The sequence below is a fragment of the Triturus cristatus genome, chromosome 4_2 (assembly GCF_964204655.1).
Source record: "Triturus cristatus chromosome 4_2, aTriCri1.1, whole genome shotgun sequence".
In the NCBI taxonomy this organism is placed as follows: Eukaryota; Metazoa; Chordata; class Amphibia; order Caudata; family Salamandridae; genus Triturus; species Triturus cristatus.
In genome coordinates this window covers 294,092,053-294,112,322 of record NC_140586.1, presented here as the reverse complement: position 1 = coordinate 294,112,322, position 20,270 = coordinate 294,092,053, and the positions used below count along the sequence as shown (strand labels likewise).

Here is a 20,270-nt window from a genome sequence, read left to right as displayed (position 1 = left end):
CAAGGACAAATGAGTACATAGTTTATATTCGGTAATGCATTTGTTCCGAAAATTCACAGTTGCAGATGGAATACATCATTATTGTGTAGCTAAACACAAAAGCTTTCATAAACGGTGCCTTTAAACTTATCCAGCTCTCCAAAACGAGTTGCCACAGAAGTAATAAATAAAGCATATGCTTTACACATGCATCAAAATGAAAAGCAGGCATTGTTAAATTGTGTTAAAATGTGGCGGTCCCTTTCCTGTGAAAACATCTTATCCTGTGCTTGACAGTGAATGGGCCATAAACAGTGTAAATTGCACAAGATCACCATGTTAGGTTGACGCTTGCAGCTTTGCTCCTAGAAAGGCAGTTTCACAAATTAGTCTCAAAGAAGAGGAATAGTGCAAAAAACAAAAACAAAAAAAAAAGTGCAAATGTTTTGTACAGAAGAGAACAGGATACCATTTGAGATTGCCAGGTCTAAAATAAGATTTTAAAAAATAAATAAGGGCACAAGCAGGCTCCATGGAGAAAGTACGCCGCATTCCTCTTTCCTATCAACCCTCACTTTGAAGTCAACCGAAAGCAAAATAAACACAAGGCTCTCACGAAAAACACAGCTTGACATCTGACCTCTGTCTTTGAATGCCCAGCAAATGTGACGATAAGAAAAAGATTTAAAGGCTTGTTTATTACACAAAAAGAATTTGTGGAAGATAACTGTAAAAACGTATTTAGCATGGGGAGGTATGAACTCAAGCTGCACAGACTAAAGCAAACCAATACTGCAAATCAAAAGCCAGAAAAGGCGAGTTACAAACCACAAAGGCAAGCCATGGGCGGAATGCATTCCCAGTTCAACTTTCTTAAAGTTTCCAAGATGGCTTTCGCATAATCGCCACCTTTTGATTTGTGATCTAAATCTCTTTTAGTCATCTTTCCCACCCCGGCTACACCTGTACATCATTTTTTCGCCTTATTGGGCAATTGATATTTTAGAACAGTAGGTCCAGTTTGAAACAAAACTTGTCAAAACATATACACTACCCTTTTCAAAAGTGCCATCTCTTTTCTGTAATGGGGGAAGCACAGTTCATTTGCGATTAGCTTTGATGGGGATTGAAAATCTAGTCACTTTAGAATCCTGATGCAGATAACAGCTTGTAACAGGCTGGTGAGAGTGAATGTAAACATGTGCTCCCACCATAGTCTCACATCACCTTTACTTCCACTTATAGGTTATATTTTCTCAAAAAATACAATACGGTTTGCATTCAAATAGTGCAGGCGATTACGTTTTCTACGTGGTCAAGGGAAAAAGGGTAGTGGGTCCCGTGCCCCAGTCGGCCTGTAGTAATAGAGCTGATAATTTCAGGGTTCACTTGTTCTCGGCAATGGGAGTCGTCACTCTTATCTGGAATAATTCCAATGTATTGCTTTGTTAGAGGATCTATTTGGTACGTGACTCTTGTATGTAAGCAGAGTCAAATACAGTAAGCATATATCATAGGACAGGTGAGACATAGAACAGCCAACACGAGTTTCGCCCCGTCGTACAGCCTGCAGGCCAAGGGGCTTCCTCAGAGTGTGAAATGAGAGTAGAGAAAGAGTCCTGCTAGGTAAAGCGAGTCCGAGAATATTTGCACATGGAACGTTCGGTCACTGATGACTTAATGTGGTCAGTCGGCATCCGTTTGTTTCTATGGTCCTTAATTTTATTTGACTCATGTTCAGCAAATTCTGTCTGGAGTTCCACAAACACTAGAGCGGCACTGGTATAATTACAGATGGTCTCCGTACGGTAGATGATTCGGTTACTGCCGCGCAGTCTCTCGCTGCTCAGTGCTGAAGACAGTGCAAATTCTTTGGTCAAAAAAAGCAAAGAATTCTTGTGGCTTTTTTCTTTTTTAAGACTGGAGATGTCAGTTGCTTTGCAAGGTATTCTTTTGGGATAAATAATCATACAAGTGGAAAAAAGCCCCAGGAAATGTATACGGTCTGTGTTAGACCTGGCATCATTGGCGTGGGTCTCCCTTCCATTTTTCGCTTTTAGCTCCTCTGTTTTTGCTGGTGTTAGATGCTCTGGGCGCTGTGCCACTGCCATTCAGTGCCACAGCGCGAATGCTCCCTGTGTAAATATGTCTACGGGAATTGGTATGTCCATGATTGGTTCACTTGGTTTGCCAGTTAGTCCCTAGTAGCGTGGCCGGTGTGTGCCCAGGGCTGATAAACCAAATATTGCTTGTGGGCCTGCAGCTCTGTTTTGCGCCACCGACAGAAGCAGCTGTAAAGCATGTCTCAGACCTGCCACTACAGTCTGCATGCAGTCCAGAACTGCCACCTTGCCTGTGAAGTGCACACACTTCCAAGCCCCTGAACCTTCCCTTGGCATCATGCAAGTCACCCCTATGGTAGGGTGCATTGTATGTGTAAGGTAGGACATGCCTTGGTGTGTGTGTAGCATGTCCTGGTAGTGAATTACACCCAATTTCGTTTTTCACTACTGTAAGGCTACCTGTTCTCCATAGGCCAGAATGGGCACTTTGACTATTACATTCTATAATCCTAACTGATCCCAGGAACATGGTAGAAAAACGAATTTAGTATGCCTGAGCTCAGAATATTAAAATACATCTTTTGGTAAAGTTTATTTTTCTATTCTGTGTTTGAAAATACCACTTTTAGAAAGCAGGTATTTTCTTTCCTATGCCTTCCAGTGTGCTCTGCTGTTATGTGTATTGGCTGTCTGGTTTTGGAGGGACAGGGCAGGCGGAGCCAGGCCTGGGTTGAGTAGAGATCTGCATTTGGAGTATGGGGAGGGGTAGCTCCTTGACCTGAATAGGGCTGTGCCTGGAAAGGTGAATGCTGGCTCCACCTCCTACTGAGCGTCTGATGGCGGACCTCCTCTCTCTGAAAGGAAGGATGCAGCCTGGTAAACAAAGTGCTCCAGGACTGAGCAGAACTGGTTCTGGCTGGGTTCAGTGACTTGTGACTCTTTAGAACAAAGACTTTTGGGGTATAAATACCTGTGCCCAAACCCCTACAATTCGTATTGCTCCTGGCTGTCAAGACGAACCTCTGTCCGTGTAACTAAGGAATCTGCAGGAGTTGGACTGCCCTTGTGCTTGTGTGCTGTTTCTTGGGTTGGCCTGCAGTAGTTACCAGTGGACATGGAAGAAGAGGGGAAAGGACTCAGGAGAAAACTTTCACAGATTTTGCAAAGCAATCACCCAAAGGCTAGGAGCGAGCTAGCCTCCTGCTGAAGTCTCAGGCCCATCAGACTTTGCCAACAGCCTCCTGATTCCTCCCAGTGAGGATTTCTATCCGGAGGTGAGGCTCCTGTGAGTTCCAGTACCTCTAGTTCTACTACAGAGAAGAGAGTGCTGAAATAGTCGCCAACGCACGTTTGTGAACCGCTGCAGCCGAGAGCACCATTTTGGGAATCGCGCCGCTGCCCCCAAGTGCTCGCAACATTGAGCTCATCGCTAATGGACGTTTGTGGGATGCTGCAGCTGAGAGCGCCACCAAGAATCATCGCGCTGCTGCCGCTGAGTGCTCACAACATCAGTTCCATCGCATCGCACCAGGACCGCTGCTCCCAAGCGGAGCGCCGTTTCTTTGCATCACAAACTACTCGCACAAGCAACAAGATCGTCGCCTAGTCTCCTCCCTCGTGGCAAGGATAGGATTCATCGCATCAACGGCCTAGCGTGAAGAAGTAGTCGCCTAGTTTTTGCACGCATCAGCAGATCGGCGCATCGTCTCCTCCCTCGCGGCAAGGATTCATCGCATCACCGGCCTCGCGTGCAGAAAATCATCGCTACAGCTTCATTCCGACATTTTGTTTGTTTTGCTCCGAAATCCAGGTACTTTGTAAGTAAATGGGTCGCAGAGACGACTGCTTTGAACTGAATTCCATTTTGCACACCTTGATTTACTTTTGCAGCATTTCAAGAATAATCCTATTTTACAGTACTGTGGCTTTTTAAAGTTATTGGTCTTGTGTTAAGTCTATATATAAAGATACTTATTTTTTATAACTACTTGTGTGGTGTCCCTTAGTAGTGTTCTTCACTGTGTATGGTCATAAATGCTTCATACACTGCCTCGGAGATAAGCCTAGCTGCTCGTGCTACGTTACCACAGGGTTGAGCAGAGGTTATCACAGGGTGTAGCCCCCTTACTCTGACTTAGGAAGAAGGGTCCCTACTTGGACAGTGGCCAGCCGTTGCCAACTAGAGACCCCCATTTCTAACATTGGTGGTCAGCGGTGAGGATCTGGACTTGCATTTGTGACCCGCATACAGTAATTCTAGTGTACACTACTAGTGAGTGCAGACCATAACACAACCACATATGTTTTTTTTTTGGGAGGTATTTTTCTATTTTTGATTGATATTGCCAGTTATTGCTACAATGGGCAAGCCTAGATCCAATGCCTCGGAGGATCTCTCCTGGGAAGAAGAGAAATTAGAAACCTACAATACCAAGCAGCTCAAATATTTCTGCAAGCAATTCACAGTCCCTATTATAGGTCTCTCTGAAAAGGAGGAGTTTCAAAAGGGGCTGAAGGCCTGGCTAGAAGCCAGGGATGCCCCTAAGAATATGGGAGAGCCTGTGGGGGGGGGGGGGGGGGGGGGAGGGGGGGGGGGGGGAAGAGGATACAGGAGAGCAGCAGGTGGAAGTAGTAGATTTGGGGGGAGGTGAAGCGCTTTCCAGCCCAGGCACTAGTGGGTCCTCAAAGGGCCTGTCTCCAGAGGAGCTAGAGCAAAAACAACAATTGATGGCCAGAATGCAGAACAAAGTCATACATTCACCCCAGTACAGAGATCTGGGCCTAAATCCATCGTTTTTTTTGCTCACCATGCCATTCCATTTTGAACCCAGCCATATGCAAATCAGTCTTGACCCTGTGCCTCATGGGAACAGTCCAGCCCGAACTGCCAAGCCAGGTCCTCCCTGGACTGGAAACAAGCATCCTAGGACCGGTTTCGGGGTTTCACCCCTCTTCAGCCAGGATAGCTTTATTCCAGTGGCATGGAGAGCACGGGACTCACGTCTGAGCAAACCCGTCCCACTCGGGGTGACAAATGCAAAAACAACAATTGATGGACAGAATGCAGAACAAATTCATTCCCCCTTTTGTACCGCTTTGTTCGCCATAAGTTGGCAGGGTGTGCTCAGACGCGAGTCCCTTGCTCACTTTGCCACTGGATTCAAGCAAGCCTGGCTGAAGACGGCTGAAATGCCAGAAACCGGTCCTAGGAAGCTTGTTTCCGGTCCAGGGAAGGCATGGCTTGGCAGTTCGGGCTGGACTGTTCCCATGAGGCACAGGGTCAGACTGATTTGCATATGGCCATGTCTGAACTGGGGTGGCAGAGTGGGCTAAAGAACGGTGATGGATCAAACCCAGATCGGTTGACTGGGTGTGAGTGTTTGATTGGTTCTGATGCTCCGTCCATCACCACCCCCTTTTGTTCCAGAGGAGCTAGAAGACCGGGAGAGAGATAGGCGGTATAACATGGAGATGGCTAAGCTTAAAATGGATGGTCAAAGGGACCTAGAGAACAAGAAGTTAGATTTTGAGATAATGAAAATGAAACTTGAGCATGAGAGAATATTGAGGGAGTTGGAGATTAAAGCAAAGAGTGTAGAGATCTCCCCCTCTGGTGGCAGCATACCTATAGTGCATACTGAGAGTAGAGTGTATATACCAAAGGAGGTCATTAAAGATTTCCACAAGAGTGAAGATATTGGGCAATGGTTTGCAGCCTACGAATTAGCCATGGTGTCCCACCGGGTCCCTGAGAAGGATTGGGGAGCAGGGTTGTGGGGACGCTTTGTGAGTGAGGGGAGGGATACCTTGTTGGACCTGCCCCAGGAAAGTAGGATGGTTTATGCCCACATGAAGGAAGCTTTGATGACCCGTTATAGTTTGACCCTTGAGATGTCAAGGAAGAGGTTTAGGACCTGCAAGAAGTTAGAGGGTACCACTTGGGTTGAATATGTGTCCTTTTTTTTGCAGAGCAATAGAACGCTGGGTAAAAGGTAGCAAAGTAGAAACTTTTGAGCAGCTTTATGATTTGATTGCATGGGAGCATTTATTTAGTAACTGTTTCTGAGCTACGGCAGCACTTGATTAATTGCAAGCTGACTAACCCTAAGAAGCTTGCTGAGGAGGCGGACTGCTGGGTGAGCACCCGGGTTCGCAAGGGTCCAGTGGGAGACTTTGCCAAAAGGTGGGCAGGTACTTTGTAAGTAAACGGGTCGCAGAGACCACTGCTTTGAACTGAACTCCTTTTTGCACACCTTGAATTATTTTTGCAGCATTTCAAGAATAATCCCATTTTACAGTTTTGTGGCTTTTTACCGTTATTGCTCGTGTCAAGTCTATATATAAAGATATTTATTTTTTATAACTACTGGTGTGGTGTCCCTTTGTAGTGTTCTTCACTGTGTTACTGTGTATGGTCATAAATGCTTCACACACTGCCTCTGAGATAAGCCTAGCTGCTTGTGCTACGTTACCACAGGGTTGAGCAGGGGTTATCACAGGGTGTAGCCCCCTTACTCTGACTTAGGAAAAAGGGTCCCTACTTGGACAGTGGTCAGCCATTGCCAACTAGAGACCCCAATTTCTCACAGTCTGCAACAGAGAAATGCCCACTTTGCTTGGTTGGGATACTGGCAGACGTTACCATAAAAAGGGTTTTTATTCCCTCCCAGTGGCTTGACGTGAAAGGACGGGCCCACTGAAGAGTTGGACCTCCTCCTGTGCTGCAGGGGCCTGCATTACACCTCTTTACCCATCACGCTGCAGTACTTTATACCTTGAAATTTCAATCCAAGGGCGAGTATGGTCTGGAGGACTGAACTGAAGAATATGGGACAAAAACTAACTTATTTCCTGAACCATGACAATGCCAGCTTAACTAATCAAAAAGCCAGCAGTCTGTTCTATCTTATGGGGGCTAATGGGCATACAGAGGATACTGGACCCCAACTGTGGTGGTAGGTCATTTACCAACGGTGTCCTGGGGTCCGTCCCACTATGCCTCTGCAAAATGGGTTAAACACAGCCACTTCCACACTGGACTCTGGAGGTAGCAAGAGCAAGCAGTCATAGGCTTCTCGGAGATGAAGTGGGGGAATGATATCAGAATTTAACAGCCAACCAATAAGAAAGTAGCATGGATCAGTCTTGAGTGCAGGTTCTGAAGTCAAGTCAAAAATCACAAACAGTTTCTGCATATCACATACCACTTCTGGTGGTGTATTGGGCAGGAAGTTACTTGCTGAGCCTCTCGCGACTGAATAGCAGGGATCCGGAGCTTACCTGTCCCCCAGCAGGCAGAGGCTTGTAGTAGTTGGAAGCAGCCCTCCGAAGCCGCAGAGGAGGCAGAGGGCAATCAGTCTCTTCTCATGAGGCCACCTTGGTTCGGTTCAGCACTAATTGGCAGTTCTGGCCCTGGCCATTCTGCCCAGGTGTGTGCCCAGCTACAGAGCCTGTAAGATTGATGCAGCCCACGTGCTCTGAAGCAGGTATAGGCCCAACAAAACGGACACGATAACCAGGGCAATTGCAGTGCAGATCTGGTCCTCGAGTTTATTTGGACTTTGAGGAACATTATGAGATACTGGGGGACCCGCTGTCTGAGAACGAAAATAAGGAGCAACACGTTCTACAGCCACCTTTTTCTTAGAGTCCCTTCATCTAGGGACACACTGGGTATCTCTTCAGGACTCTACTCCCACAGGGTCAGGCAGTCCTTTGAATACTCTGCAGATCACTCCCTTCCTTGGTCATGAAGGCCTTTGAAACTAAATCAAGTGGGGTGCTTTAGGTCCCATCTATATACATTTCTAGACAGTGAATATGGACCCACGTTCTCACCTTACAAACCAGCTTGGGGTGGTCATTAGGTCTCGCGACCGGCGTTGCACTGCGCAGCAGTGTTCGCGCAGGTCGCGAGACCTTTAGTAGGTGAAAAACGGGGAAATCAAGCTGACCTAGGAATTGCACACGCTTGTGCATGTGCGTTTCCTTTTCAGCTCCCCCCCATTGGCCTTTGCGTGCGTCTTATTCTAAAACACTGCACGCAATTGTCCCGAGGCACGCGCATAGCTCCTCCCATGGCCTATTGGTGTCAATTACGCACACCAAGCGCGTAATAGACACCAATAGGCCGTGGGAGGAGCTATGATCGTGCCCAGACACAGGCGTGACGTGCGCGCCACTTGTTTTTCGTTACTTTTGGTATAATCGCAGCACCCGCGCTTTACTTTTAATGTTACAAGTAAAGCGTGGGTGCCGCGATTATACCAAAGGTAAAGCATTTGCAATGCAATAAGTCTCGCATTACTGAAAGTTTGAGCTATTGGCTTTGCAAATAATTATGCAACACCAATAACTCAAACTTTTAGTAATGCGAGACCTATTGCATTGCAAATGCTTGTTTTTTCAAGTGATCTTCTCAGGCTGCTCTCCAGAGACAGCCTTTGAGTACAGTAATCCCTAGCATAGAAGATAGCAACTTGGGCGGTCTCCAAACTGGAGCACATAGAGGACATGAAGAAAATGAAGTTTGAAGTTACCGCACCTAGCGGTCATCAGCCTCTCAGAAGTAGAGATCGGGGATAAACAGAAGGGCAGGCCTGACTTTGAAATGGCTTCAACTTTTAACAGCAGAAATGCAGTCCCCCACACCCCATACCTATCAGTACACAAATGGCAGTGCTCAGGAAGACTTACTCAGCAGCCCCTTACTTACAAAAAACATTATGGAATGTTTAATGTGAGCCCTGCCTCTATCCTACTCATTTCAGTGTCTGGATCTCCACTTTCCAGCCAAAAGAATGCAAGCAACATACTTCCAAAGGCTGGGGAAGCAGTCCTCATCCTCCAGCCTCCATCTTGTGCCATGTCAAACGAGGGGCTTTTAAAAAAAGGATCCTACTGGCTTCAGTACTTGGACTCAATCTCACACAGAGTCCTACAATTGCAAAATATTGCACAAGAGAAGCCAGAGGACACACTCACAACAACAGAGATAAAGTCACACTGTTAGTCTCAAAACAAGGTAAGCTGCCATCACTGTCAGGACAGGGACAGTAGTCCTCTGCCTATTAAGAATGCATGTTTGGTGTACCATCCAGGTCACAGGACCAGTCCAGGACCCCAGTCAAGGACAAGTCTAAGGCTCTGGACTTGCAGCTACATTAGCATGAAATTGGGCTAAAAGTCAAGATCGACAACAAACATACACTCTGGCACTCAAGGCGGAAGAACAGGTCTATAAACCAAGCAAAGAATATTCTCATCCCAACAGTATGCCAGGCGTTTGAAAATACTCTGTCTCCCAAATGATTTGGCATTTAAACGATGCAAGAGTACTTCTAACTGCAACCCTAAAGATCCAACATCTCGGATTCCAAGAGACATCACACAAATTAAAACAATCCCTCACAGACCTCTTTAAAGGAGGACTTGAAAACGAAGACATGACAGGCTGAGATTTGTTTGTGTAAAAATGCTGAACTAATATGGTTTTCAGAACTGGATGAATTTCTCCTCCAAGTGTATACATAATTTACAAGCGTCTCACCTCCAACTGGCTGTGTTGTGGGATCCTCCTTTTTGAGGGACCCCTATGGAAGGGAGTGTGTCTACGAGCAGAGGTGAAGCCTCGATGGGGAAAGCCAGTGTTTGCAAAGTGGACTTCACGAGGGGCGGTGGTTGTGCCTGCAGGGGTGGAATCCCCATCTTCGGGAGTTTGCATGACCTATGGACAAAAAAAGAAAGTGACCGCAATTTAAGTTAAAGTGGTCAACATTTTTTATTTTATTTTTAATGTTACCAGAGAACACAGTGCCTACATCAACAGATATCTAGCGACATGGTTTCTCTAAATGCACCGGGATGGAAATGCTTAAGCCAACCCTTCCTAAATTCTAAGGATAAACATTTCTTCAATTATAGCACAACGTACAGCTTCCTACATTTGATAGCTTCATTATTTCATCCCTTCATACTTCCACATTAGTGCCAACGCTGGCATTTCGTTATCCACTATTGCAAGGACTACTTTAATTTCCCTGTATAGGTGGTACCTCTTTGCAAAAACCTGTTTATCTAAATGTCAGCTTACAAATACAATGACATGCGTTCTTGGGCAGAACCCTGTTCAGTGGGCTATGGGGCAAGCAGGAGTTACTGGGCCCAACCGTGGGAGTGAATGTCTTTACTCCTGATGTTCCAGGCCGACCTACTATGGATCCAGAACAACTGGGCCAAGTACCTCGCCAGAACTTGACTCACGATGGTAGAGCAGTCCAAGGTTTTTTGGGGGCATAGGTAGACACACGGGGGTGAAGACAGGCTCACAACTCAAAATACAGGCAGCAGCAGCAATAATTGATCCGTCAATCAAATACTTGTGTTTACGAAGAAGAAAAAAAAAAAAAAGTATTTATACACGACCACAAAGTAAAAGATGACGGGAACATGGCTTGGCTGTCCAACAAGGCGGACACGCCTTAGCGGGACTCCTGCAGCCTGACTATCCGTAATTAATCCTCCGTCCCACAGATCCTTTACATTGTTCGGACACTTGGTGGTGCCTGGTGATACTCTTGTTTGGCTGTCGCTGGGTTTCGATGGCAAAGTAACGAAGACTAGATGACGGAGACCCGGCTGCGTTGCAGACTGCCTGCGATGAGGCACACTACCGGAGATCCCAGCGGCTGCTTAGACAGTGTGCAAAGAGATCGGTGGGGCTCCACAGAGTGACGCCATCGCAGACCTGGCTTGGCGGTGAGAGGCTGGGCGAGCTAGACGTGGGCTGTTGTGACCTCTGCGGCCTATTCGGGTCATGGTGCGACGCCTGGAGACGAGGCAGCGCCCGAGTGTAACTGAGTGGTGCCAGGCCTTGGCGGGCTGTGTGGGGCCGACGAGTTCATAGATACAGCAGTCATACCAAACCAAGGTGGGGGCAACTGGCATGGGCGACAAACCTGGGGGGGGGGGTTTGCCCTCGCCGGATCGGCTCAGTCAAAGCTCCCTCTCAGATTGGCCCGATGGAACGTAGAGGCTAGCCCAGCCTAGGCACGGAGATGAGGCCACTGACCTGTGCTGTGCCCGGGAGGTATGGGGGGAGGGGGGGGGGGGGGGGAAGGGTGCTTCTGAGGAACATACTGATCTTCAAAGGCCAGTCGGGCCGCAGCAATGAGGTCACTCTGAAGTGAGCCTTGGTGCCCACAATACAACTGGGTAACCGAATCAAGCTTCAGCTTTGGAGATTGGCATACGTATATAGGACTGACTCGGCCACGCTGAAACTACCCTGAACTGGCCCAGTCTACCGCAGGAGCCTGAGAGGTGACATTGAGGCAGTTGCCATTTGCTGCGACCGACTGCGTAAGGTGCTGCTGTGCAGTGGGGGTGCAGGGGCGAGAGGCCTGCACGAACCCTCCATCTAGAGAAAGGGGGAAGGGAGTCGGGACCATATTGGGCCCTCTGCGGTCAGAGCGGGCCACAGCACAATGTGGTGTGCTTGCATTTCCCCTCCCCACCCCTTTTTTCTCTGGCCATAAATGTGGGGTGCAGTGTGGGACTGAAAGGGCCTCAAGTAGAGCACCTGCCGGTGGCAGAAGAGGATCCCTGTGTAGAGGCTTGCCTTGGACAGCATGCCCACTTGATATATTAGAACCGAGGGTTGTAACGTGGTGCCCACTGGGGAGGGGGTGCCCAGCTCACAGAAGCAGTCAAACAAGGTTTGGTGCAGCTTGTGGGTGCGGTGGCCTCCCCCCAGCCGAGTCCTTCTCTGAAACTCATGCACCAGATGTCCAGAAACTACAACCTATTGGAGTGTGGTGCAACTGGAGCACTGCACCCCCACATCCGAACAGCAATCCATCCCATCACAACTCATTATGGTGAAGGATAAGTTGCCCGGCACCTCTTCCAAGCAAAGCACGATCGATAAATACGTCGGAGCGGCAGCGCCGACATTTGTGCAGAGCACCACGGAGGTGGCTATGCCAGACAATGCAGCAACATTGGCAGTGATAACGCAGTCTAAGGAAACGATGGAAGCCAAGATAGGTGCTGTAAGCTCAGATGTAATGTTGCTCAGGCAAGACCTTAGAAATGCAGTACATCATATTACGGAAACAGAATCCCGGATCTCGACTGTGGAGGACACAGTGGGCACACTTCAGTAACTACATTAGAGACACTCACAAGGGGCCTGGCGGCGCAAGTGGAAGATGCGGAGGGGCGCTTCCGTCGAAATAATCTGCTTTGTTACCTTTCCTGAGGGATGTGAGAGAACCCCGTGGCAGACTTTCTTACCAAGTGGCTCAAGGAGTGGCCCCCCTCTGATGTTCTTTCTCCCCGTTTCATAATTGAGCGAGCCCATCAGGGGCTACTGCAAAAGCCGCCGCCCGGTGCCTGTCCCCGCCCAAAAATAGCACGGTTGCTCAATTATATAGACCGGGACGTTATCGTGCAGCATGCTAGAACGAAAGATACCCTTCTCTATGACTCTCAGCACATTATATTTCCAGACTATACTAGGCTGGTACAGCAGCGTCGACAGTGCTTTGTCGAGGCCAAGGCCCGTCTTCGTGGTCTTCAGCTGCACTACTCCTTGTTGTATCCGGCCCATCTGCGTGTGGCTTACCAGACACGTACATATTTATTCGAAACCCAAGGAGGTATTTCGCAGGATGAACAAAACTGTGCCGATCAAACTCCATACTCCACTCCGACTGGACTCGGACTCTTCACCCGGGGGCACTAGGCGTGGATCACCTGATGCAGATGGTAAACAACGGCGCCGATCACGCCCCAAGAAGCAATGCAAAACTCACAGCAAATACCGGAGGTGAATGTTGGCCGATCGGCTGGAACCTACCGCCTCCTAACTGATGTGCCACCGAGAATCTGGAACTATACGAACTATTGGCAACTGAGATGTAATGAATATTCAGGCTTCAGCTGTATATAGATTCCCCGACCACAGGTCTTACCATGTGGGGGGACTTAAATTGGGGATCCATTGGCTATGTGCTACTGTTGTCCCCCGTTGGGAGCAGCGGTCACATTATGCCGTGACAGATACTTCAGGGTTTATGAGGTATTGGGTGGGGGTTGTTTGGGTAATGTTTGGGTTTTGTTTGTATTTTACTAGTGCCACTGTTCACTTCTGCAAACATATTCACTGGGTTGCCTCAGCCTTTCAAGTATCCAGGTTTGTCCAGATGTCTCAATGTTAGCTATAACGCAGAGCACGATGGGGCCTAAAGGTCGGAAACTTCGGCTCATTAGCTGGAACGTTAATGGCCTTATTGACAAGATCAAGCGGGGAGCCGTATTACAGCAGGCCAAAAGATACAAAGCTGACATTCTCTTCCTCCAGGAGATCCACCCCATGGGCACCAAGACGCCATGCCTAGCTAGGTTATGCTCTAGTTTATCATGCAGGGTTTGCTAGAGGTTCCCGCGGGGTGGCAATCCTCAAATACCGTAACATCTCATTCCTTCATTGTAAGACATGGTCGGATCCTCTGGATAGATTTATGGTGGTCTATGGTATACTGCACGGGGAACCCCTCGTGCTGGGAAGTATTTATGCCACCCCCCCCCCCCCAGTGTGGAACATGGTGGAGCGCTTAACAGCGCTATGGACTGAAATTCCAAATTGTCTGACTATCGTAGGGGGTGACTGGAATGATGTATTATGCCTGGCCAGAGATAGATGGCGCACCGCTGAGAGGGTGACAGAAGGCCGAGACTCTAGATTACTGCCACTGATTCAAGGGATGGGGTGGGTCGACTCCTGGAGGACACTACACCCCACAGACCAAGAATACACGTACTTTTCAGGAATACACGAGTCCTTTTCTCGCATTGATTACATTTTCCTTTCCACAGATCATACTCACAGGCTGATGTCAGCGGGGATTTTGCCCCGGGGCTTGTCAGACCACTCACCAGCTTCCATGCAAATGATCGTAGATCCTAGACACGCCCAACTCCGGTGGCGACTGTCGCCATGGCTGCTGCAAGACGTACAATACAGGTTGCACATTCACACAACCCACAGATTATTTTTTTTTTTTTTTACACAATATGGGCACGGTAGATTCCCATGTAACCTTATGGGAAGCGATGAAATTCACTCTTAGGGGTGCATATATTGCCTTTTGCGCTGTGAAACGCCGTCAGCGTCGCAAGAGGTTACTGAAGATTAAAGCCCAATTGCTTAACTTAGGGCGTTCTAGTAGAGAAGAGAATGGGAGTGCTGCGTGCAGGCAGCTATCGAGTACGCAACAAACATACGCTAGTGAGCTCCTGGATGAAGCTGGACTTTCCTGGCTCGCTACTCGCAGCCGGATTTATCCGGGGGGGGGGGGGGGGGGGGGGGGGGAAATAAGTCCAGTGCTTTGTTACATCGCCTGTGTCAACAGATGCTGGGTCCACGCACCCTCCCGAGTGTACACAACGCAGGTGGTGAAATCTCTACAGACCCATCGCACATTGCGAATTGCTTTGCCACATATTTCGCTAACTTATATGCTCCCTGCGAAATAGTACCTGCAGAACTCGTTCATAAGTTCATTGACTGTCTCCCCCCGCAGACCCTCTCTATGTGCGTGCGACACTCGATGCCCCACTGTCGATGGAGGAATTACACACCGCGTTGCTGGATATGCGGACGGGGAGGGCACCCGGTCCCAACGGTTTCCCATGTGAGTTCTTTCAGGAATACCACGCCCATCTACTGAATCCTTACCATGCGGCTCTCGAGGTGACCGTGGAGAACGGCAGATTGCCATCGGATTCGGATTTGTTTCCATAAGCCAGGTCGACCCCCGGAACATAACTAGTCATATCGCCTGATATCTCTTCTTAATGTGGAGGCTAAGCTGCTGGCCAAGATTGCCAATCGATTGGTTCCTCAGATCACAGACCTGGTCCGACCAGGCCGGCTTCATATCTGGCCGTCCTACGCGGCATAACATCCGGCGCGCACACAAGGCCATAGCTGCTGGGGACTGGCTGTGCTCCTTCTTGTGGAGACTGACAAGCTCTTCGACTACCTCGGTTGGACATATCTGTTTGCCTTACTCGGCCGTCTAAATATTGGCCCCCGTCTACTGAATCTCATACGTCTCTTGTACACCGACATAACGGCCTCGGTCCGAGTGGCTGACTCCGTCTCTAGATGCTTTACTATCGTACAAGGTACATGTCAGGGATGTTCCCTCTCCCCATATGTCTTTGCGTTGGCCCTGGAGCCGTTGGGGGCCTGGGTTAGAATAGATGAGCAGGTCCGTAGGTTTGAGTGGGCAGCGGGGATCTCGGACTGTATACAGACAACATATTGTTCTTCCTTACATACCCAGATAGGACGGGCCCACACCTTCTCAGAATCATGCAAATTATTGGGTGAAAAGTCCAGCCTGTACATGAATCGGGGCAAATCCTATCTATGGCAGTTGCAAGGTGGCGATCAACTGGGCGAATGGTCGCGAGAAGTGGAGGTGGTATCGGATGGATTCAAATATTTGGGGGTGTTTCTTTCAGCATCACAGACTATCTCATGGGATAGAAATCTGGCCCCGCTGTAGGCACAGGTGGGCAATCAGACTAGAATTGTGGTCCCATCTGCCGTTGTTCTGGTTTGGCAGATCCGACATTTTTAAAACCGTCTCGCTGCCTGGCTCCTATATCTGCTCCAAAATCATCCATATTCCATAAGACAGACATGGTTGCGTTAACTACATGTTGTCTTAGCACGGTTTCTCTGGGGAGGTGGCGCGGCATGAGTAGCATTGAGGACTGGGGTGGCAGCGCCACCCCAGATGTGCATGCATACCACGCGGCTGTGCACCTTCTCATCCTTAATGATTGGTGGTATGATGATCATGGGGACCCGGAGTATGCGGTTGAGTTCTGGCTCTTAACACATTACACTTTATCCTGTATCCACACTTAAGGCTCTGCCGCGCGCAAGCAGAACGGTATTTATGATCTGGAAACATGCGCTCCATTCCAGGGGCTGGTGGGGGAGGCTTATGAGAAAAACACCTCTATGGGGCAACGGACAGCTACCTCAGCTGTCTGATTTTCGTGGTTGGGAAGCTATCTGCATAGACACAGTGGGGGCAGTTATGCATGGTTGAAATTTGAGGTCCTTGCAGGAACCTCAGACCGAATACGCTAGGCCTCGCAGACAATTCCATAGACATCTTCAGTTTAGACATGCCTTCTCCCCGTATTTAACACAACAGACATATATACCAGATTTTAACCCCATAGAGGCAAAGGTCTTCATGGGTGAGCTGGGAGACCATAAAATCACCAAAATGTACCGCACTCTTCAATAATACACCTACAACACTACACCAAACTAGAGAAAAGTGGCAGCAAGACCTGGGTCCCCTGGGTGGAGGCCCTGGAGTTCCAGTGCGATGCGGCGATTGCAGCCCACTTGCAACTCATCCAATTCAAATACTTGCATCGGGCTTACTACACCAGACACAGATTATGGCGTGCCAGCCTGATCGCATCTCCGCACTGCCTGCGAAGTGGGACAGACGAAGGCACTTTTCTACACACGGTGTGGCAGTGCATATAGTCGTCAAGGTTTTGGAGAGGGGTGACCACATGCTTGTCAAAGGTTTTGTGGTGGGATATTCCGCTCGCTCCATGACTGGTCATGTTGCATATCACCGAGGGCCTGGGCGGCAACAGATACAAACGCCTGTTGCTATTTCCTGGCCTAACCCTGGAAAAGTGAATGAGAGGGGTATCCTTTGGACAGAGTGAATTAAGTACAAACAATAGTTCTTCCACCACAGACCTCAATAAGTCCTAATTGTCACATTCCTTCGTCCATACAGAGGAAGATTGAAATACATATAGTCAGAAAATAAACAAAACAAAATTATGCAAATCTGTCTTCACAGATGGAAAAAAGGTTATTTATTTAATAAAAATAATTTTTCAACATTAATAGACCATAATCTTAAATAAAAACCAAAACCCAAAATCAATAATAAAAAAACCATAAAAAATGAGTCACTAATACAGACAGATACAATAGGTCATTAAGAAAATTACACATCCGCAGAAACAGTACATAGGACGTATGTACTCATTGACTGGCGCCCGTGTTTGCGGATTGTGTAGTTAGATAGGCGAGAACACTGGAAAAGACAGACAACGCTAGGGCTTGGAAGGATGAATCCCCGCAGTCAGTGGCGGTGTGGAAAAAGGGCTTAGACTTCTAATGGGCCTGGAAATCCCTGTCTTTAGGGCGAGAGGGAGCCCCGAGAAACATTTTAAAATTTTGAAGAGGTGGGCGGACTACAGAAGGTTCAATTTAGAGCTCGTTCCCCCTGATGCAACTATCGAAGAACAATTGCAATGACTGTATTGAACTGGGACTTAAATGTTAAAGATATCTACTATTGTCATGAATGGCTGAGACTCACGTATATAAGACTCACTTGCTTTCTTGCAGACATAATGTGGCACTATTGTTGATGTTTATCACAAGGTATGTAGCAACATGTTTAATTTATATAAGACTTTACAGAAACTGAGAAAATGTTGATATCATTATTTGTGAAACTGCATATGTAATCTTGGTGTTCCTTCAGACACCAGGCATGTGTTTACTATCAACAATAAAATTCCGTTGTGAACGAAAAATAAGTAAAAGATGACATTCACAAACAATACACCCAATCCGCGGAGGTCAGAGCTCCAGAGTTCAATAGGCCAGTCACTGAGTCCCATTTGACTCTAGCTAGAGATGGTGGTTATCCATTCCCTTTAGGCGACATTCAGGTTAAGACCCACTAGGACTCTGATTATCAGCAGTCCCACTCACTCTAGATTTAAAGTCAGAAGTGTTCCAGTGAAAAAGTGATATCTGGCAAGCGAGCCCCCCCCACCCCCAAAAAAAAAAATCTTACTCACAGTAGCAGTATTGGAATAACCGGAGTCTCTGAGCATGCCCCTTTCACAGGTGCTGAAGCTTCAGCGGCTGTCTCTGGATAAGTGTTTCACAAGCAACCCGGGAGGGAAGTGGGGGGGGGGGGGGGGGGGTAGTCTTCAGTCCCTGCTTGGGCCCGCTCAGGTCACCATCCTCTGTCACCAGTCTTGACCAGACCGCGCTTCTTACTTTGTCCTGGTGGTCTACCGACATACATGGTCACTTCTCTGCCTCTGCGCACTGGTTCTTACCTGGTTACTCAGGGTCTCAGTCCTACTCTTTATGATTCTTTTATCCGTCCCATCTCCTTCCTGAGATGTGCCCCGACCCCTTCACAGTGTACAGAAGAGCCCAGCTCTCCTTTCATCCAGTTTGTCCCACTCAACTTACAGGAATGCGGCAATACACGTCTGCCTGGGGGCAATTCCTCTACTTCCTCATGTTCCTCCAGTCAGCTCTCGGGCTCCCAAAATAGAACCCAGAGTATCCCATGTATTGTACCATTCAGAGGCACACGGACACCCATCGCATATATACCACACAAGAACTGCGCATCAGAACTTTAAATGAGTGAGCATGTGGGCCTCACTCCAGTGGCACAGGTAAAAAGGACCTGTTCACTCCTACTGATCACTCACAACAGTATGTTGCCACCACTGGGCTTGTGCTGCTTTATTCTTGGCAAAAACTGCAGCGCAAACAAATGGAGTGAATGCTGAACAAATCAAACACCCAAAGTCAAGAGAGCCGGGTTAAATCCATTGTTCTTTTGCCCACCATGCCACCACTGTTTGGACCCAGCCAAATGCAAATCAGTCCGGACCCTGCTCCTCATGGGAACAGTCCAGCCCGAACTGCCAAGCCAGGTCCTCCCTGGACCAGAAACTAGCATCCTGGGTAAGGTTTCGGGTTATCACCCCTCATCAGCGAGGCCATCTTGAACTAATAAACAGTGAGCAAGGGACCCACCTCTGGGCATACCCATCTCTGAAACTGGTCCCAGGACGCTTGTGTCAGGTCCAGAGAGGCCCTGGCTTGGCAGCAATTTATTTACCCTAGCGGGATGGGTTGGCCAGACGTGGGTCCCTTGCTCACTGTGCCACTGGATTCAAGCTAGCCTGACTGATGAGGGGGTGATACCCCAAAAACCATTTCCAGGATCTCCAACTGCGCCAACACACTGGCTCCCCTCAGGCAAGCAACCCTCCAAGAAAGCCAGCTGGTTTTCTCCTGCTCTCCAAGAGTCCTGGCGTTCCTGCAGACAGCGCAAAAAACTAAAAAAAACACAAGCATTGGCATAGCCAATAGGTCTCGCTTTTGGGACCTTATAAATATTTAGTTATGCAACACAATATCCTTGGTGCAACAACATCAACTGTTGCATGGCTAAACACTTATAAAGGTCCCAAAGGCGAGACCTATTGGCTATGCCAATGCTTGCAATTACCGTTTTGCACAAACAACGTGCAAGACATGTAATGCGGCCTCAAAACAGGCAAGTTTGCAAGTCTTTATTTATAGTATAAGCGGGTGAGGAAGGGACACCGGTCTTGCCACCAGCTAGCATCAAAGAGGGAAAAATACAAAGTTTAAACAAGCGCAAACGAAGATAATCTGTTCGATGATAAGAGCGTTGGGAGACAGTTTGTAGTAAGCCTGAAGAAGGTGGTTGGACCTACTATATACCTCTGAAATAAGTCGCTTCTTGGTCTCTGGACTACCAAACCATAGGGGGTTCCTTTACAAAATGTGTTAGATGTTGAACCTGTTGAACTTCTTGGTTTGGTTGTACATCTGTCTTTTTAATGGGAATTCTGATATCTGCTACACCTGCTCTACATGGTGTATGGTATGAAACAACCTGATGCTCGCTATTGTTTTAATCTGAAATTTATGCACTGTACATGATTTATTAAATAAACATTTTCATATTGGTTTTTTGGTTTACTCTATATATGTTGGTGATTGACTGACTGTTTGAAAGTGGTAGGTTTACACTGTGGTATGCCATCGAGGAATCCCAAAGGGAATCGGTTTTTGACGGAGTGTCATGCTGCTGCGTTTTCTGCATAATTATGGATTTGCCACATAATCTGCAGATGTGAATTAAAAAAAAAAAAAAAAACTTGTTTCTAGCTCAAACACATCAAATCAAGAGTTACTAAGATTGTGGCAACCCGTTTGCTGCACAGTGGAAGACTCTATGCAGAGGTTGACTGGTCGTCCTACAGTTGCTTTTTTTTTTTTTTTAAAAGAAAATTGTATTATCCAAA

At 47.8% G+C, this 20,270-nt stretch overlaps 1 protein-coding gene across 1 annotated transcript in view; it reads right to left on the bottom strand.

Annotated features, from left to right (window-relative positions):
• Positions 1 to 20,270, bottom strand: part of CENPL (centromere protein L) — a 107,828-nt gene that overhangs the window by 35,148 nt on the left and 52,410 nt on the right. Inside the window, exon 2 of the mRNA XM_085601587.1 lies at positions 9,592 to 9,768. Within this exon, the coding sequence (XP_085457713.1) occupies positions 9,592 to 9,768 (177 nt within the window). The remainder of the gene's footprint in view (positions 1 to 9,591; positions 9,769 to 20,270) is intronic.